Genomic DNA, 22454 nt, shown 5'->3' with positions numbered 1-22454 from the left:
GCGAAAGAATTATTGGACATCCCACCTCAATTATAAAATTCACAAACATTTCAAAACCTTCACATGGGATAACACTAGACTTAGACAGATGGGGGTGCACTAATTCTGTCCCGGAGGGAGGGAGGGAGGGAGGGAGGGAGGGAGGGAGGGAGGGAGGGAGGGAGGGAGGGAGGGAGGGAGGGAGGGAGGGAGGGAGGGAGGGAGGGAGGGAGGGAGGGAGGGAGGGAGGGAGGGAGGGAGGGAGGGAGGGAGGGAGGGAGGGAGGGAGGGAGGGAGGGAGGGAGGGAGGGAGGGAGGGAGGGAGGGAGGGAGGGAGGGAGGGAGGGAGGGAGGGAGGGAGGGAGGGAGGGAGGGAGGGAGGGAGGGAGGGAGGGAGGGAGGGAGGGAGGGAGGGAGGGAGGGAGGGAGGGAGGGAGGGAGGGAGGGAGGGAGGGAGGGAGGGAGGGAGGGAGGGAGGGAGGGAGGGAGGGAGGGAGGGAGGGAGGGAGGGAGGGAGGGAGGGAGGGAGGGAGGGAGGGAGGGAGGGAGGGAGGGAGGGAGGGAGGGAGGGAGGGAGGGAGGGAGGGAGGGAGGGAGGGAGGGAGGGAGGGAGGGAGGGAGGGAGGGAGGGAGGGAGGGAGGGAGGGAGGGAGGGAGGGAGGGAGGGAGGGAGGGAGGGAGGGAGGGAGGGAGGGAGGGAGGGAGGGAGGGAGGGAGGGAGGGAGGGAGGGAGGGAGGGAGGGAGGGAGGGAGGGAGGGAGGGAGGGAGGGAGGGAGGGAGGGAGGGAGGGAGGGAGGGAGGGAGGGAGGGAGGGAGGGAGGGAGGGAGGGAGGGAGGGAGGGAGGGAGGGAGGGAGGGAGGGAGGGAGGGAGGGAGGGAGGGAGGGAGGGAGGGAGGGAGGGAGGGAGGGAGGTTGTTGTTGTTGGCCAGAAGCACATCCAACCACACATTGCCCCTAACATTGCCAAATCCAGATTGACATGCCGACCCTGCAAAGATGCAGGATTACGCGGATAAGGTCAGAAAAAACGAAAATGACCCAACAGAGAGTCTACATACCAAGTTATGCCACCAGTTTTAACAAGAACAGTCACACAAAATATTTAATGTAATTTATTTTACACAGTGGAGCTGACCAAAAATAAAAGGAACTGAGAGAAGAGAAGACCCTGAAGGAAGTCTGTGATTAATGGACAGGGTGGGGGGTGGGGGTTAGCTAATTAATAATATAGACCCAAAAATCAACAATTATCAGGCAAGTCCTCTGAACACGCACGTCATTGTCCTCCAGCTTAGACTCTTGCTTCCTCTACATGATTACAGGTTACTTGTCTACTCATGGACCAAGTGTTCAACACATTCCTTACAATTATGGTATGGCATATCACATTTATTGCACACATGGTATAGCATATATTATCCTATCAACATGTAGTTCTTAATTGTTTACTATAAGCAGGCAAATGATACTGTAAACTGACAAGGCTTGTATAATACGCTGAAAAAATTAGCTTTTGCGTAATACTTATGAACCAATAATGAAGGATACTAAAATGAACATAAATCTACATAAAAAAATAATAAATACATCTGATTTTAAACAGGGTGATAACCATGTCACAATAGTCTTTCACCTAACAATAAACATTGTAGTACAGAAACTAGAATTATGAAGATGAAATCCACTCACATGTCTGCATATGCAGATGACATTGCAAGTGTGGCAGTAATTACTCTTGTTAACCAGCTTCTTATAATCTTTCAAGGAAATAGTATGTTGCTACCTCACAACAGCCCCGTAAGATGAAAACTAGTTCATGAGATGTATAAATACTGTTGATAAATGTCCACATGCCTAGTAACAATGACAACAGAAAAAAATCCAAAATAAGTCGAATAATCAAAGAAAACACTTGAAAATGAGACTCAAAAATACCAAAGTACCATATAAAACTACTCATAGGGCATTTCAGTCACAGGTACAAGGAAAAGGCAGGAAAGTTTCCTGCACACAAACATACCAATAAGAATGGAGGAGGGCTCATCAGCTTCTGAAGACAATTCGACTTAAAACTAATGACAACCTTTGTCAGAAAATTATCAAGGAGGAAGAAGAAATGGTCTTCTCATAATACACATTTTGGCTCATATCAACTGGATCAAATGGCAACAGCCAAACAAATCCATGGAGAAATCATGAATGTATGGATCAGAAGAAAACTAGGTGTTGACTCAGACCACATTTTAAGAGAAATCAAAGCCAAATTTCAACCTAAATGACCCAAACCCAAAATTAAATAAGTTCTGAGAACTGACATAACACTTATGCCAGACAACAGGAACGAATTTGTTAAAAAGCTTTGTACAAATGATATAAGAACTGGGATGAGATCAGAGAAGAAATTATAGAAATGGTGAGAGAAACAGAACAGTCACCCGTAGGTAGAAAACACACAGTGGAACAAGAAATGTGATGAAGCAACTGAACGTGGATTAGCAGCTTGGAAAAAATGGAACTCCCACAAACAGGAAAGAGACTGGAGCACATTCACTGAGATCATTTCTTTCTTGTAATAATTTTCAGTGTCGGAAAACGGACACCGAAAATTACTAGAAGAAAGAAATGGAAATATGACAAAAATGATTGAGAAATTAGATACAACTTCAGACAGAACAGCTTTAAGGACTTCTACAAAGTCTTCAAAAAAGACATAACACAGTACAAAGCAATGAGTCTTCACTTCAAAGATTCCAGAAGCAAACTGATTACCAACAACAAAGCTAACTGTGAGCTACTAGCAAAATACTTCAAGAATCTTCTAAACTGTGAGGAACCAACACAACACTTAATTTTCAGACAGTCCCAAAAGAAACACCTATATTCAGAACCATCATGACTGCATTAAGTAGAACAGTATACTGGTCAGCAGAAAAAAAAAGAGCAGAGTCCCAGGGGAAGACAGGATATTAGCTGAGATGTGGTAACTAGGAGGGAAACAGGCAGCTGAAACCATTTATGAGGTTGTTACAGATAATGGATGATGAGTAATGAGCTATAATCCATCCACTACATAAGAAGGGAAATGGGACACACACAATTACTGAGGTATATCTTTACTTCCAGTAACTTACAAAATTATATCATCAAAAGCACTACTGGATAAGACAAAGAAGAATGCACAACTGGTAACTTCCAAGTGGGGTTCAAGGAAAGTAGGTCATGTCAAGAGCATTTCAAAACAATCCTCAGGATCAGGACAATACAGAATCTTAACACAATTACCTTCAACAGCTTCAAAAAAGCCTATGACTCCACAGGCAGACAGACAGTGTTCCTAACATCAGAAGAAGCAGATATTGACAGAACCACAAGACAACCGTCCAAAATTAGAAAACAATAAGTGCTGTAAATGTTTTATTAATAATGACATGTTTCATGTGATTAGCACATCTTCAGATTATCTGTAATATGTAACAACGATCCAGTTTATTCGTAATCCTATCTAGCATCAATGAATAGGGTAGCTAAGCTAAACCTGAGGAGTAAGTGATTCACTTCTCTTGAGCAGTGCAGACTGCATTAGTCATATTTAAAAGCCATAAATGGCTTTTAAATATTCACAAAAACATTTGCAACAGAGATTGGTTTCAAATTTTTTAACATTGAACTACTGTTGCTGCATCAGACCAAAATGGAGGGGAGTGATGTGTATATCAGAGAATAATTAGTCTAACAGATACTCACAGACGTAATTTCAAAATTTAAATTCCTAGAAGGAGTTTTTCAGTCCTTCAGAATTAACAAAGAATTTTTGCAGGGGAATGGACTCTCAACAATTTTCTTCAGTTTGGTATCATACAAGTCATGAGAGAGTGGGATACACAAGTACATGAGAAAAATATTGAAGGAATCCACCTTTGACACAGAATAGGAAGATTTAGCTGAAATTTCTTGCTTTTGATGATGGTATTGATATAATTTGTGAGAACAAAACAAAAGCAAAGAGAATGAAAGAAACACTTCACAAAATTGCACCTAAAATGAATTACAAAAATCAAGGAAAACACTAAGACAAATTTTTTAACCACAAAAGAGCCAAGATAACAACTGGACAAAGAGGAGACATGAAGATTTATAAAGAAATAAAGAAACAAGCACAGACACAAAAGGAAGAAGAGATTAAAGTTTTACACTCATACTCAGAATAAATGGCAAAAGGATAACCAAGAAAATTTGTCAGTTACATTTTGAAATTAAAAAAGTCCTCAGGATGGTTGGAAGAGACAAGAAGGAATTTGAGAAGACTTAACATCACAGCAGACACCATGCATTGAAGGAGGAAGGGGGGCGCAAGGGGGGGGGGGGCAGGTAGCTCCTCCGGATCATCAACCACCTTGTTTTTCTTCCTTGGCAGACGCTGCTGGGAATTGGGGAGGGGGAGGGTTGTAGTGGCACCACCTGCTGTCACTATGGAAACCAAGTAGCAGGCACAATATTACTGTTGACTGCTAGGGTGCCTGTACCCATGAGTGTGCTTATCATCGTGAGTGCCCTCTGATGAGATTACACCAGAATCAGGCATATAAGCCAGCCCATGGCCAGTTTCATTCACTTCTAATGCTATCTGTAGAGTACATAGCATGTTTACTATCGGTTTGGCTACTGCGTCACATTTTGGAATTTACTTTGTAATAGTTGGAACACTAATATGGCAATGAATGGGATTTGCTTTGAAATATGGACTTAAGATAGCTTGCATTGTCTCCAAGGAGCAGTCTATATATATGTCAACTTGTGATGAAATCAACATGAGTTCCCGCAAGTTTCGTGTGTAATGTGATTTCTACAAAAGTATCAACAAAAGAATTCTGCTATTGAACATTAACAGTGTGGAGAATGGTTACCTGGAGTGATTAACTGGTGTACACATTAATACACACATATTCCAAGAGTACAGTGCATCAAAAATCACACAACAAAATGAGTCTACTTAACAACGATGTCTTGAGGAACATGCAAATAAGAAGCAGCCATAGCTGTCCTGGTGCAATGTTAAGGTACAAAAATTACCATATGATACATAAATGGAAATTTAAAATCTGTATAACTTTCTTTTGTATCTCTTTTCAACAAATTTCTGCTTGAGTACCACCCTCTTCTTTCCCATTTTTCCTATTCACACTACAAATATTTACTTTAAATATACCCACAATTAATGGAGAGCTCAAAAAATTGGGTGCCTCATCCCTACATCTACAGCAACATACCTTGTTACGTAACTCTCCGACTCCAGCTAAAACAGCACAAGCTGACACAAACCATCTATTGCTTAGTTGTCCTTTAAGCACATCTTCTGGCAGCACATTTTCACTGAACAGACAAGGCTGATCACATAATTCCTAAAACAATAATAATAAAATAACTAGTTTAGAGAAAAAGCAAAATTTCAGATAATAAAATATTCAAATGGTTTTTTGAGCACTGAATCTACATCTAACTTCAGTTTATTTCCAACAATGGAAACCAGGTTAGAATATTAACAATATAAGGAAAAGGTAGAGAGTTACTCGTAAAGATGATACATTGAATACATACAGACATACTTTAATCATTGTTCCATAGATCATGAATACAACATTTCATATTGATGTGGAATGTGTTACTTTAACATAAGTTTTCTTTACACAAAATAATTAATTAATTAATGATTTGTTTAAATTTTTTTTACAGTTACTACTTCATATCTAAGAATTCATCATGCAGACAGGCACCACAAAAAGACACTTACACACTAGCTATCAGCCAAATCCTTCTTCAGTAAAGAAAACACACACAGATTCATTCACTCAAGCAAGCATATCTCATGCATAGATGTCTGTTATCTTCAGCAGCTCGGACCAGAATGCATTCCAGGCTGAACTGCCAAAGATGGTGGTCATGTGTGTGTGATGTGTGCTTTCTTGTGTGAATGAATGTGTGTGATTGTTTCCCTTTCTGAAGAAGGCTTTGGCTGAAAGCTAATTTGTTAGTGGTTTTTTGTTGTGCATGTTTGCGAGTGAACTTGTCATCTTTACAGTGAGACCAATATTAGTTTATTTCTACCACATATAGAGTTTCTAAAATGTGCTTTGTTAGGAGAAAAAAAAGCCACACTACTAATTTTTGAAATTTAGATTCATTATTCTCTGATGTACACATCACTCCCCTCCATTTTGGTCTGATGCAGCAACAGTGGTTCAATGTTCCAAAATTTGAAACCAATATCTGTTGCAAATGGTTTTGTGAATATCTAAAATCACCCAATAAACTTTTTTCACCAGTAAATTGCCCACTGTGTGCCTTGGTCTCATAGCACATTGACATTCCAATAGCCCTAATATAATCAGTCCATCACTTTGATATCCTGATGAAAGCACATATCTTGTTCCTCATTGACGTCGCCCAAATTCTCAAAAGGGGGGGGGGGGGGGGGAACCAAGATGACTGTTCAAAAAGGCAATTATGAGGCTCATAACAGATGAGTAGACTACATTCTTTAACTTTCCCAACATGTAAGCTACAACACATACATAATGTGGACCCTTTATTTTATTTTATTTATCTGCATAAAAACTTAGTAACAACTTTCTTGAATGACCATTAAACCACTGAGTCTTTAAAGAACTGAATTCATAAATATAAAACATCTTCAAATGTCTTATTACTTTACAAATGAGTTCAAATGTTAAATATCTGACATTGAGCATGTAAGTGAGAAAATGTTTAAGAATGGTTTGAAATTGTAAAGGAATGCATAAATTACAATTTCATATTCTATTGTACATGTAATGATATCGGTGTTGCTGTGCAAATTCTTAGGTGAATTGCTGTTATTCTTGCTATGTTGCCATGAGTAACATGTTGATATATATCACTGAATAAATCTTTGTTTATGCAGCATATTAGTTACATATTTTCTTCCTGATATGGTACCAGAGTGTGGTTCTGCTAAACATTGATTTAATGAAGTACTGGGCGTGTAATTTAGTAAAGTTATCTAAGAAAGAACAAATACAAGAAAATGGATTGTGATATTATTCCTGAGTATTGTGGGCAGTTTATGAGGTCATTCAATGCATTTGCAAGTTTAAAAGAATACAAAGAAGGTAAAATGTACCTCAACTGACATGTGTGGACAAGAAGAAATATCACGAGTGCAGAAAAACAACAGGCTGAGAAATTAACTGGCAAAGAGAACTGGGAAACATGGCATAGTCTCATGAAGGTTATTTTGGAATATTATTCAGTTTATGATATGGTAAATGGTATTTTTTTCAAGCAAGAAGTAAATGTTGACAGTTATGCTGAAAAATTAGCTACTTGCATGAAAGTGAATTCCAAGGCAAAGAAACAGTTCATTTTGTCACTAGATACAAAATCGTTACTTCACTGGCATGTTATGTTCATTATTTTCTGATATGCTATCATATTAAAAGTAGAGGATAAAAACTCATAAATCATATGTCATGTTACATGTAGTATTAAACATTACAGTACAAAGTCTGAACTACAAAATATTATGTTGGGCATTTTAATGAGGTGTGCAGTCAGTCTATAAAATAAAACAATACTGATGATGTAACAAATATACCATATGGTACATCAGAACTAGTAACAGATTACATAGGGCGAACATTAATAAAACCGACAAAGTGCATGGTCAGGTTCCCGACTGAAAATGGAGGCAAAAGAGGTCTTATGAGTATGTGTTCGGAAATGCATTGTTGCCACAGAAGACTTTGCTGAAGAATTAAAGTTCCTCTGATCACCTGCCATGTGTTCCTTGTGTGTTGCAGGCTGTCTGATTGATGCACATACTGTAAGCAGCAGAATGGTCTGGTATGCATGTTGGGAACAAGCTGAGATAAGTGTTGCATATGGCCAAGCAGATGGAAATGGTCAAGAAGCAGCACAACTACACTCCTGGAAATGGAAAAAAGAACACATTGACACCGGTGTGTCAGACCCACCATACTTGCTCCGGACACTGCGAGAGGGCTGTACAAGCAATGATCACACGCACGGCACAGCGGACACACCAGGAACCGCGGTGTTGGCCGTCGAATGGCGCTAGCTGCGCAGCATTTGTGCACCGCCGCCGTCAGTGTCAGCCAGTTTGCCGTGGCATACAGAGCTCCATCGCAGTCTTTAACACTGGTAGCATGCCACGACAGCGTGGACGTGAACCGTATGTGCAGTTGACGGACTTTGAGCGAGGGCGTATAGTGGGCATGCGGGAGGCCGGGTGGACGTACCGCCGAATTGCTCAACACGTGGGGCGTGAGGTCTCCACAGTACATCGATGTTGTCGCCAGTGGTCGGCGGAAGGTGCACGTGCCCGTCGACCTGGGACCGGACCGCAGCGACGCACGGATGCACGCCAAGACCGTAGGATCCTACGCAGTGCCGTAGGGGACCGCACCGCCACTTCCCAGCAAATTAGGGACACTGTTGCTCCTGGGGTATCGGCGAGGACCATTCGCAACCATCTCCATGAAGCTGGGCTACGGTCCCGCATACCGTTAGGCCGTCTTCCGCTCACGCCCCATCATCGTGCAGCCCGCCTCCAGTGGTGTCGCGACAGGCGTGAATGGAGGGACGAATGGAGACGTGTCATCTTCAGCGATGAGAGTCGCTTCTGCCTTGGTGCCAATGATGGTCGTATGCGTGTTTGGCGCCGTGCAGGTGAGCGCCACAATCAGGACTGCATACGACCGAGGCACACAGGGCCAACACCCGGCATCATGGTGTGGGGAGCGATCTCCTACACTGGCCGTACACCACTGGTGATCGTCGAGGGGACACTGAATAGTGCACGGTACATCCAAACCGTCATCGAACCCATCGTTCTACCATTCCTAGACCGGCAAGGGAACTTGCTGTTCCAACAGGACAATGCACGTCCGCATGTATCCCGTGCCACCCAACGTGCTCTAGAAGGTGTACGTCAACTACCCTGGCCAGCAAGATCTCCGGATCTGTCCCCCATTGAGCATGTTTGGGACTGGATGAAGCGTCGTCTCACGCGGTCTGCACGTCCAGCTCGAACGCTGGTCCAACTGAGGCGCCAGGTGGAAATGGCATGGCAAGCCGTTCCACAGGGCTACATCCAGCATCTCTACGATCGTCTCCATGGGAGAATAGCAGCCTGCATTGCTGCGAAAGGTGGATATACACTGTACTAGTGCCGACATTGTGCAATCTCTGTTGCCTGTGTCTATGTGCCTGTGGTTCTGTCAGTGTGATCATGTGATGTATCTGACCCCAGGAATGTGTCAATAAAGTTTCCCCTTCCTGGGACAATGAATTCACGGTGTTCTTATTTCAATTTCCAGGAGTGTATATCAAAACAAGTATCCTCAGAGCCACCAACCAAATCACACAACATTTCAAGTACTTTTTGGACATTTGGGGAATCATGGGTCCTTTCAGACAAATGAACACGCAGGGAGGAGGTGGCGGACTGTGCATACACCAGATTTGGAGGATCGGGGCATAGAACAAGTTCCAGGCAAGTGGCACACCAACATGCATATACACATAATTGTACTTTAGCTTACACCATGTTGGTGGGTCACTTGCCTGGAGCTTGCGCTAGGGTTCACTTCAAAATCCTGTAGAACCCTGTCCCCCAAATCTTGTGTACTCCCGCTGTCTGCAGTCTCCCTGCACATTTGTCTGCCTGAAAGGACCCATTACTCCCAAACTCCCAAAAAGGGCTTGAAATGTTGTGTGATGTGGTTGGTGTCTGAAGTTTTTGGTGCAGCTGTGCTGTCTCTTAACAATTTCCATCTGCTTGGCCACACACAAACACCATCTCAACTCATTCCCAAAACGAATACTGTACCATTCTGCTGCTTACAGCATACCGCATCAATCACACAGCCTGCAGCACACAAGGAACAAAAGGCAAATGGTCAGAGGAAGTTTCATTTGTCAGTACAGATCTAATGTGGCAATGATGCATTTCCGGACACATTTTCATAGGGCCCTTTTTTCTACATTCCCAGCCAGGAATTAATCGCTGCAGTTTGTCGGTTTTATTTTGTTAATGTTTATACTGTGTGTACACACACACACACACACACACACACACACACACACACACACACACACACACACACTAGGTACAGTTTCACTTTCTCTTTTATATGGTATTACAAGACAAATGAAAACAAAAGTTGGATTATACCATGTCAGAACAGTTATTTCAACAATATTTTACCATACATATGTTGAAATACACTCCTGGAAATTGAAATAAGAACACCGTGAATTCATTGTCCCGGGAAGGGGAAACTTTATTGACACATTCCTGGGGTCAGATACATCACATGATCACACTGACAGAACCACAGGCACATAGACACAGGCAACAGAGATTGCACAATGTCGGCACTAGTACAGTGTATATCCACCTTTCGCAGCAATGCAGGCTGCTATTCTCCCATGGAGACGATCGTAGAGATGCTGGATGTAGTCCTGTGGAATGGCTGGCCATGCCATTTCCACCTGGCGCCTCAGTTGGACCAGCGTTCGTGCTGGACGTGCAGACCGCGTGAGACGACGCTTCATCCAGTCCCAAACATGCTCAATGGGGGACAGATCCGGAGATCTTGCTGGCCAGGGTAGTTGACTTACACCTTCTAGAGCACGTTGGGTGGCACGGGATACATGCGGACGTGCATTGTCCTGTTGGAACAGCAAGTTCCCTTGCCGGTCTAGGAATGGTAGAACGATGGGTTCGATGACGGTTTGGATGTACCGTGCACTATTCAGTGTCCCCTCGACGATCACCAGTGGTGTATGGCCAGTGGAGGAGATCGCTCCCCACACCATGATGCCGGGTGTTGGCCCTGTGTGCCTTGGTCGTATGCAGTCCTGATTGTGGCGCTCACCTGCACGGCGCCAAACATGCATCATTGGCACCAAGGCAGAAGCCACTCTCATCGCTGAAGACGACACGTCTCCATTCGTCCCTCCATTCACGCCTGTCGCGACACCACTGGAGGCGGGCTGCACGATGTTGGGGCGTGAGCGGAAGACGGCCTAACAGTGTGCGAGTCCGTAGCCCAGCTTCATGGAGACGGTTGCGAATGGTCCTCGCCGATACCCCAGGAGCAACAGTGTCCCTAATTTGCTGGGAAGTGGCGGTGCGGTCCCCTACGGTACTGCGTAGGATCCTACGGTCTTGGCGTGCATCCGTGCGTCGCTGCGGTCCGGTCCCAGGTCGACGGGCACGTGCACCTTCCGCCGACCACTGGCGACAACATCGATGTACTGTGGAGACCTCACGCCCCACGTGTTGAGCAATTCGGCGGTACGTCCACCCGGCCTCCCGCATGCCCACTATACGCCCTCGCTCAAAGTCCGTCAACTGCTCATACGGTTCACGTCCACGCTGTCGCGGCATGCTACCAGTGTTAAAGACTGCGATGGAGCTCCGTATGCCACGGCAAACTGGCTGACACTGACGGCGGCGGTGCACAAATGCTGCGCAGCTAGCGCCATTCGACGGCCAACACCGCGGTTCCTGGTGTGTCCGCTGTGCCGTGCGTGTGATCATTGCTTGTACAGCCCTCTCGCAGTGTCCGGAGCAAGTATGGTGGGTCTGACACACCGGTGTCAATGTGTTCTTTTTTTCCATTTCCAGGAGTGTACATAGGTCTTGTGTGAAGGAGAAGGGACCTACTCTAGATGGGGCTGTCTAAATTATCATACAACTTGATATGAAATGGAAGTAGTAACTACAGTTTTGATGCAAATAGCGTCATTTAGAGCTCATATTTTGTAAGTAGTACTAGTTGACTCATATAGCTCACACACTCTGTGTCATGTAAGATTTGTTGTCTTGTTAAAATCACTAAAAATATACCAGACTTCCTCATGGGGCATATTTGTCAGACTAATAACTAAAATCTCCATTTGTAAATTATTAACAGCATGAACAGAATATTTTAAACCAACATAAACATTTATACATAATACACTAACTTGAAGTTCTAGTACATCATACATACATAAAATATCCAAATTCCACATATCTCTTATATGTGCTGCGGTACTGTAAGATAAACAGTGCATAAATCTTTCTAACATATGAAGCACATACTTTTTTAAAATATATATGTATATAGGTAGGGAAGGTAAGTGGCTAAATTATTGAAAGGAAAGTATACTGAAACAAACTGGATGAAAGGGAAGGCGTGGCATTCAGGGGATGGTTCCAGAGAGAGTAAAACTTCTAAAATTTATAAAGGTACTACACAGTTCTATCAAATCTATAATACTGATGATTAGCTTGGAAATGACCCATGGTTGAAACTGGCCAATTTCATGGATAATAAACAGATTACAGCCTACTTGGAGCATGTTTCATTCTCAATCAAATATGTCCCTGCTAAATAAACCAATGGATGATGCTGATTTGTATGCATGTTTACTTCAGACACTGCCAAACAAATCTGATCACATTTTTATGTGACTTGGCATATCTACCACAAGGGAAAAGATGGATCACATTACAAAAGAAATGTTTGAACTATGACTTGCAAATATAAGGAAGAGATGAAACAAATGTAGCAATTGTGATGTTTTCATCTACAACTGCTCTACTACAGAGTGAATTCTGACATTGACTTTGTCTGTTATTGGGGCTATCTGCAAACTTGTGAACTCTTGTAAATTCAGTGATTACCACAAACAGTTCTTGTCATTACATTACTCCAGGAAGGAGCTTTTGTTTATGTATTTATTAATAAACTTGTTCTACATTGTTTATCTGGGCTGTGTTCTCATTGCACCTACACTGGGGCAGGACATATCACTCTGACCTTTTGATATGCAAGCTCATTTCCTAGAATGCCAATATGCCCTCATGTCCTAAAATGATGGGATGTCAGCATCTTGGAGCTTTGAAAACAGATCTTTTATGCCAAATGTTAGATGAGAGAACATACTGTGGGTGAAGTTGGTATATGGGCTAGGCTACTCACTGAGTCACAGCGCAATGTGAAGTTCTCGCTCTCCTGACTTCCGATGTGATACTCGATTTAGTTTATTGGCTGTAAGTTCACGGTGTACACACTATATATATATTTGGTACAGACTGTTTCCCATAGCCATCCATGCAAACAAATGCAAGGTAAGCTCTGTCATTGTTTCTAGAGCCATTAGAATAGGTACCGGTTGTTTGTAATTTGGGATATTTGTTGAGAACCAACAGAAACTGTCATTAAAATGCTGTGGGTTTGGAATTCTCCTTTGGTCCATGAAAAATAGTTAGATGCATCTCAAGACAAGCTAATGCCATGTAGGTACCTGAAGAGAGTATTACATTGACAAACCAAAAGAGGAAGTTGAACGTCATTTCTCGTAACTTCCAGTTGCACAAGAATTGATATTCTTGCTTTGAGATGCTTATAGAGACTATATTGGTGGTTTTTAAAAAGAACTGAGTGATATAGATGGCTGGACATCAGATACATTGCTACTGCATAGATGACAAGTAACTACTGTTGTTAGACATGTAGTGGTGGACACCAACTTCTGCCAGAAAAATTCTAAAGGATCCCACGCAAAAACTTCCAGCGCCAGCTTCTCACATCGGTGCAGTGTACTAGACCAAATAGGTTTGACACCAACTGTTGTACAGACCCATAGACTACACATCCATAGTCCAGTGAGAGAACAATTCAGGACTTTGAAACACAAAAGAATTGTGTAATCAGTTGCCAATGTGGTGTCAATTAGAAGCCAAGAAGATCAAGTTTCATCATGCAGCTGGCCTTCAGCTAATGCTAGCTGTGTGGTAAGCACAACACATTGATCAAGTAGAAGGCCAAGGAGGTGACTTCATTCAAACATTTACATTAATGGTTTGCTTAAAGAGAGTTCAGGATGAGGGTAGACTGTACTGAGCCTACAGAGGCACGTGGCATGGACTCTCTGGAGAGAATGTCAGCACTGAACTTGACTATGGAGCTGAAGTGGGCCAATTTCATTTTGGAATACCCAGCACAACAGGCATTCTGCTGGCTGGAGGCAGAGACGGATAGGATAAATGAGAAATAGTCTTTATCACGTAGATCCTCATGGGTATTCCACTGGAGTGAAATGGAGAAGACTGGACTACTAATTCTTAAAACTATGCTGGAGTGAGTGGCATGTGCTGCACCAAAGTGGATTGGTTTCCTGATATTGAGAATGCAGAAGCTGATCTTAGTGATTAGATGCTCAATTAATTTGTCTCTGTTGGAGCTTTAAGGAAGGCTCTGCTGTTGGTTGTGGGCACTGGCGTATTCCAGCATTAAAAATGGTGGAGCTAGCTGTTTAAGTAGACCGACTAGTTCTTGCAAATTGTACCGCGAGATGTAAATGGACTGTGGACTGTGGACAGTGGGTGAAACTCACCTAGGTAGTAGTAACACCAACATGATTTTTCATGGGAACATTCTTGATTCTTGGAAGAGTTCTTGCCACATCAGGTTTATGTCTTGAGTTTTCAACATCCCCATAATATAATTTGGCAACTTAAGCACCTAATGGCCAACTGAAATATCTCCTGACCATGATGAAAGAGAAAGTTGACAAAGGCTCAAGATTGACAAAGGCTCAAGATTGCCAAATCTGATGTGGCAAGAACTCTGTGAAACTTTTATTCATGCAGTAACAGCCACTGTGGTCTGATTGCAGCACTGCCATGGTTCGAGTCTGGACAATGGGGTCTATACAGTCTTTTTGGTCTGCACCAGTACTTGGATGGTGCATCACGAGCAATTCTCATTCTTTGGTAGTGGTGAAGCAGGGATGACTGAGATGGCCAGGTCATTTTTTATCTCTTGCTTTTTTTATTATTTCCTGATTCGTTCTGGTTCTTGAGACACTTTTCTTGATTTTCCATCAGTGATAGAAGAAAATTGGACTAACCTGCATACCATTACTCGTGGCTTGGTTGACGCCAGGTGTACGTCAGCTTTCCTGGATTGACTAGGTGGAGAACGGAGTTCAAAGTCAATTTCTTCATTAGATGAGTAGTCCTGTGAGTCATCAGATATCACAAAGGAAACATGGTCTGATGGATTCAATGTTGACCTCTCAGGTTAATTGCTGTACGCTGCTAGATTTTGTGTTTTGTGTATTTTTGCAGCAGTTTTTTTTATTATTATGTTTTGTTTCTGCTTGTTTATCTTTTGAGTTGATGTGCTTGCATGGAGAACACTTCATTCTTTCACTGCTGTTCTTTCTGGGTTTGCTTTCTTTCATGCACTGTTTAGGATGGCAGCTCCACAACTGCACATACAAGTGCAGGTTCTGGTATTGCAGCAGCAGTTCTCATTTTTGTGAAAGCATCAGTCCAGGTTCTGGTATTGTCTGCAGCAGTTCTCATTTTTGTGCCAACATCAATCCAAGCAGTAGGTTGTTTGTGCACTGTTTTTATGAGTCTTAGGGGAGTGTTGTCTAACATATCTTCTTTGTCTCCGTGTAAGGCATATGAAAGTTTACATTTACTTTTTGACTTTTTTTTCCAAAATGATTGGACACACACTGCTCTATGCAAGGTGGGCTTGGGAACACTGACATTTGGAGACTAGGCAGTGTGGTTGGAGATTTATTCACATGCAGCTGAGCTGCATCCTGCTTATGTTGGTTGGTCCTTACAGACTGTGATCCTGTGCCCTAACTGTTAATAATTAAAGCAGTGTAAGAGAATGGCCACAGCAAACTCCAAGTCATTTCAAACTTATGAGTTTCATTCTAGCTATCTTAACTGAAGGTCTGCCATTCTGCAGTCTCTTCTTTGAATTTAGTGACCTTATGACTCATTCCAAAGCTTTGTGTAAGTAGAAAGGTGAGATTTTATCCAAAGTCTCTCCATCTGTTTTCATGACAACACACACACTGTTTACCATGGGATATGGTCTGTTGCTGTTATTAAGAGGTTTGTTTTTGCAGTGCAGAGACTCAAAGCTCTTTTGTAAGCATGTGATTGGCGAACAGCCATTGTAGTACTACTTTCCTTTCTGCGTTGCAAGTCTAACTTCTTACTACCCAGCCATTAATGGCTAGGTGTAGATGTGGCAATTAGGGGTTTCTGAGCTGGGAGGCAGCCAGTGCCCCTACACCCCCAGTTCTCCAACAACCATTGGTAAGTGTGATGATGGGATACAAGGAATGGTGGTCTTTGCTTTCCACCCATACTGCAAGGAAGATACAGATATTTGAGAGAGAGAGAGAGAGAGAGAGAGAGAGAGAGAGAGAGACTCAACTTCAAGTGTGCTACAAGCCAAGGCAGTTGGTAGCTGTTAAAGAAAATCAGTTGTCAGCAGGCAGTCTTTGGGGCACCTGCAACACTTCATCAGTTGTATTAAGGCTTATGCAGGCAAATGGATAAACTATTTAAATCCTTAGTACTTTGTGACAGAAACACACTCCTTGATTTCCTAACTACAAAAACTCTTGGCAGAATAGATTCAACATCAGGAAACAACAAATAAGGGAGCATGAAGTAATGGTCCAAACTTTACAGCCAGTATATGTCTGCTAGGATTAATTAATCTCTGCAACCACAGCAGGTGCTTAAGACTCAGAGTTGCTTTGTTGATGCGATTCTGCTTTTCATTTATTTAAGATAAGGTTTAGTAATTTTTGAGAACATTTCTCATGGAGAACAGCTGCCTGGCAAAAAGTACTTTAAAAATAAGCACAAACCGTCTTGACCACAAAACACATTTACTTTGTGGTAATTGCTTGCAGTCAGTCTTTAGACCTCATACTGAAATATTAAGATAGAATGGATTTAGAGGTATGCTTGAAAATAGTAGTAACATATAAAATTGATCCTCTACAACAAATATTAAAAGAAGAAATTACACCCATTATTGCACGCAGTGGTGGTGAAAGGAGTGGCTGTTATAACTCCGCAAACATCAACTCCTAAGGAGAGCAATGCAGCTGTTGCTTGAACAAACGATGCTCCATCCACAGCATACCGAATTACATCAATGATATAGTCAATCAGGCATACAGGATGTAAAAAGTTATTACAGTAAGGTGTGTACAGAACGGTTACACAAAAGCTAATAACAAATGAAGAAATTGGTGTGTTACATTATATAAGGTAATTGTATTTCATTAATCTGTGATAAAAATGTATACAAAAGAGAGAACCAACCATAACTGGTTGTGAGAACACTGATGGCCACCTGTGGGGATTTCTCACAAACTTGTAGATTGTATGACAGCAAAGATGGTGGTTAAACAACACTAATGGTTCCCATTAAGATGGTGTGGTTATATCGATTGTGCTATCCAGTAGAAGAGCACTTCAGAGCTGTGACAACGGCTGGATTTCAAATGAGTACTGGCATGCAGGCTGACATGTAGAAATGCATTCAAGGTATTGCATATTGCTCCTAGATCGTAGTGCCAGTGAAAATACTACTTGGACTACCTCGATGGGTGTAGTTTTTTTTATGTAAGATATTTTTCATGCTTTAGGTATTATGTACCCTACTTTACTAGTTATCTTGTTGGTTACTTAGTCAATGTCATCTGGGGGGATCTGACACATATCATGACAGTCGTCTTACTTGCACACCAATATTTTGTAACAACTAGTCACTGTAGCAACTTTTATATCATATTCTACTGAAACATGGACATTGACACCTCCACGCCATTTCGATGGTAAATAATGGTGTCATTCAAGTGGTATTTTCACTAACTCTACTATCTAGGAGTAATATGTAATACCTGGCAAGCATTTATACATGATGTCACATCCAACCACCGTTGCAGCTCTGAAATTCTCTTCTACTAGATGGTGTCACCATGGGAACCATTAGCGACACTTATCCACCATCTCTGCTATTGTATAGTCTGTGAGTTTGCGAGAAATTCTCACAGATGGCTATCAATGTTCTCACAACCGATTATGATTAGTTATCTTTTTTATATATATTTTTATCGTGATTATGAAATACAGTTACTTTGTATAACGCAATTTACCTATTTCTTCATTTGTTATTAGTGTTGTGTAACCATTCTGTAATATTGTAATACCTGTTTTACATCCTATATGCCTGATTGGTTATCGCTACTGTAACTCAGCATGCAGTGGGCGGAGCATCATGTATTTAAGCAACAGCTGCATTGCTCTCCTTAGCACTTGACATTTGTGGAGTCATAACAGCCACTCCATTCTCTGCCACTGCCTACCACCATGGGTATATTCCTCTTTTAATATTTGTTATAGATGATGTGTTTTATATTTTACTACTTTTTTCAGGCATCCTTCTAAACCCATTTTATGTTCGTATTTCAGTACGACATCTATAGATGGTCAAAAACTGACCGAAACTGATTACCACAAAAAGATCTCCACCCCATCATACTGTTGTGGATTTACAGACAGCCCTGCAAGATTCATGGTGTCAGTTCCCTCCAGCACTATTTCAGACATTAGTCAAGTCCATGCCACGTTGTGTAGTGGCACTTCTGCGAGTTCGCGGGGCCCTACAGGATATTAGGCAGGTGTACCAGTTTCTTCGGCTCTTTGGTGTATGAATAAGCTTCAAAAGGAAATAGATACTCTGATCAGCTGGCAACATAAAATTGCACATAATTCTTCCATCAATGAGCATAATTCTATTCAAGGACTTCCAGACTCACTAATATTCATTTTACTCCAGCTGAAACTGCCCTTTTAAGCAAAGGGTTAAAATAGAATTTAATGCCTACTCCAAGTGATGTAAACATTAAACACATAGTAGGCAATGTTAAAGTTGCGATGAAATGTTCCCATTTGAGTAAATCAGATGTTTGCACAATTGCACTAAAAACTAAAGACATAATCATCAAAGAAAAAAAGACAAGCAAGAGAGATCATGAATCCCAAACAGCTAAAAATATTAATGACATTCTTACAATTAATAATATAAGTGATTACATCTCAAAGTCTAACTTTTTCAGTGAGAGGGGCAAAGATACAACCACAAAATTTCAAAATATGATTAAACAGCTGATTGGCAATAATAATTTCCTTTTTTTACCAAAAGAAAAACATTCACTGAAGATAATGAATCCCCAATTACCTAAATTAAGATCCCAGTAAAGTTACATAAGCACAATGTGCCAATTCATCCAATTGTTAACAACATGAACTATCCATCATACAACCTAAACAAAAAACTGAATTATATTTTGAAAGAATTTTATGGTTTTGAAGATAATTTTAGCATAAAGAACAGCTATGAACTAGCACAGTTAATCTGCAACTTTGAAATTCCTAACAATGCAAGGTTTGTCTAATTAGACATTATTAACCTGTACACCATACCAGTCACCAAAACAATAGCCATTATAAAAAATAATTTCCTTCAGAATAAGATTATGAGTACAGGAAAAATAACAGAGTTCATTGACTTACTTGAAAACATTCTTGCTTTCCAATACTCTTCATTCATTAGCAAAATCTATTTCGAAAAGGACAGATTAGCAATGTACAATTCACTAGCAGGTACCATAGTTGATGTCTTTGTTAATAATGTAGAATTACTGTTTTTCCTGTACAATTCACTAGCAGGTACCATAGTTGACATCTTCGCTAATAATGTAGAATTACTGTTTTTCAGGATCAACCCACACATCACAAATAAAATTTTATATTTTAAGAGACTTGCTGATGATACTTTGTTGTTATATAAAGGTTCCAGAAACGAGGTGTACTCACTCACTAACATTTTAAGTAATGTTCATCCTAATCTCACTTTTACAATAGAACATGAAAATAACAACAGCATCAACTTTTTAGATCTAATCACATAAAATTGTAGTGGTAAACATTGTTTTACCATTTACAGGAAGTCGACTATCACTGTTGTTATTATTAATGCAAAAAACTAAGCATTTTAAAGCAAATTACCAAAGCTAACTGTTTAACCGTAATGAAGTTGATTATTTGCTTTGTAAATTCAACAGTCTGACAACAATCTTAATACTCCCAAAAGCAAACTTTCCAAAATGACATACACTGGTTTAAATTTTGACAAAATTAATAAATTGTTCAAGAACACTAATTCGAAAATGGCCTTTACTACTAATAACCTCTTGCAGAATAGGCTGAAACATACAACAGGAAACTGCAGTAATATCTATCTAAATTCTGTTGTTTATAAAACATTATGCAAAGACTGCAACAAACAGTACACTGGCCTGACAAGTCAGAACATCACTACTCATTATAAGGAACACACTTCAGGTATGTCTCATAACAAATCAGTATTTGGTCAACACCTACCACATGACAGTCACTCAGACAGATCTATAACGAATAACTTAAAAGTTCTTCATAATGCACCTAAAGGATTGTTACTTAACAGATTGGAAGAGATAGAAATTTGTGTGCACTACAAGTAAAAACCCTTGACCATACTCCATATGCAGTTAGACGTTAGAGAAAAAGTTTCTATGATCTTTCTGAAGACTTGCTATAGAATGTTCCTGCTCTTCTGTTCTTCTTTTATTCTTTCTTGTATTTTTTATGGAATGTTTTCATGACTGTATAAAACTTTGTACACTTTATTTTAAACTTATAACTGCTTATGTTTTTACTTTTTATTCATGACTATCTTAATGGACTCAGTTTGCTTCATGACAGTTACCTTGAGGTAATACGATGATTTTGATCTAGACTAATTAAGGAAACTTATTTTACTTCTGTTCATTTTTATTCCTCTTTTACTTCTCCAAATGATAATTGTAACTTCATGCTTATCGCTATTTTAGACTTTCTGTGACTGTAAATAACTACATTCATGGTATCTTTTAACCTGTCACTGCTTATGCTTTTGTTTTACATTTATGACTGATTAGATGGGTCTATGATGTATTATATTGTAATGACGTAAACTATATTTCTATACATCTGACAATGTATTTGCCTGTTTTATGGAATATCATCAAATATTGATAACTGTAAACAAACACGTTCACAGTTCTTTTAAATTTCAGTTTCTTACACTCATTGTTTTATGTCTTTGACTACTTCAATGGTCAATGATATTTTGTGCCACACTTTTTTTTAGCACATTTTTTTCATGATTTAGGTATTATGTATCCTACTTTACTTATTATCCTGTTGGTTACTTGGTCAATGTCATCGGTGGATATGACTCTTATTATGACAGTCCTCTGACTTGCACGAAAATATTTTCTAATAACTAGTCACTGTTGCAACTTTAAAATCGTCTTCTGCTGAAATGTGCACATTGATACCTCCCTGCCACTTCAATAGCAAATAATGGCATCACTCAAGCAGTACTTTTATTGGCATTATGACCTAGGAGCAGTATGCAATACCTGACATGTTTTCCTGTGTGTTGGCTTGCATGCCAGTACATATTTCATATCCAGCCACTGTTGCAGGTCTGAAATTATCTTTTGCTTGATGGCACATTAGATACGATCACACTGTCTCCATGGGAACCATTAGCTTCGCTTAACCACCATTTTTGCTGCCATAAAATCTACGAGTTTGTGAGAAATCCCCCACAGTGTACAATCTATGAGTTTGTGAGAAATCCCCGCAGGTGGCTGTCAATGTTCTTACAACCAATTATGGTTGGTTATCTCTTTTATATACATTTTTTATCAGAGATTGATGAAATGCTGTTTACAGCAGTTACTTTATATAATGTAATACACCTATTTCTTCACTTGTTATTAGCTTTTGTGTAACCATGCTGTATACACATTATTGTAATACCTGTTTTACGTCCTGTATGTCTGATTGGCTATCGGTGACCTAATTCAGTATGCAGTGGGTGAAGCATCACATATTTCAGCAACAGCTGCATTGCTCTCCTTAGCAGCTGCTGTTTGTCGAGTTATAATAGCCGTTCCATTCACTGCCACCACCAACCATCATGAGTATAATTTCTTCTTTTAATATTTGTTATAGATGATGTATTTTATATGTTACTATTATTTTCAGACATCCTTCTAAATCCATTCTATGTTCTGATGTCAGTATGAGGTCTGAAGACACTCAAAAGAAGACCAATACCAGTTACCTCAAAATAAATGCTTTTACGCTGGAGACTGTTTGTGCTCATTTTTGAAATAAGATAAGAGAACATGGATTAGCTCCATCTTCTTCCGTCTGCTGGGTGTCAGGATTATTACTTAGGGCCTAAGTACAATTGTTTTAATAACTATTCCACATAAACTGCATTTTTCAGTAGGCCACAGTGACATTTTGACACATACTGATGCACTCAGTAATGTGGGTCTAATGCAATTGTCTGTCGACAAGAAATTGTTATACCTTTACAGCCCAAGTTATTTAATGCCGTACTCTGCTCAACATGTGTTTAAGATAGTGCAGACACAATTTTGTTTGGCGTTCCATTTTTCATTAATGACAAAGCAAGA

At 40.7% G+C, this 22454-nt stretch overlaps 1 protein-coding gene across 1 annotated transcript in view; it reads right to left on the bottom strand.

Moving 5' to 3' along the window:
- LOC126237354 (calpain-5-like) overlaps positions 1 to 22454 on the bottom strand; it is a 252548-nt gene that overhangs the window by 196513 nt on the left and 33581 nt on the right. The window contains exon 3 of the mRNA XM_049947420.1: positions 5249 to 5380. Within this exon, the coding sequence (XP_049803377.1) occupies positions 5249 to 5380 (132 nt within the window). The remainder of the gene's footprint in view (positions 1 to 5248; positions 5381 to 22454) is intronic.

Source organism: Schistocerca nitens, chromosome 2 (genome assembly GCF_023898315.1).
Source record: "Schistocerca nitens isolate TAMUIC-IGC-003100 chromosome 2, iqSchNite1.1, whole genome shotgun sequence".
Taxonomy (NCBI): Eukaryota; Metazoa; Arthropoda; class Insecta; order Orthoptera; family Acrididae; genus Schistocerca; species Schistocerca nitens.
Note: the sequence above shows the minus strand (reverse complement) of the source record. Positions and strands in the feature narration are given on the sequence as shown.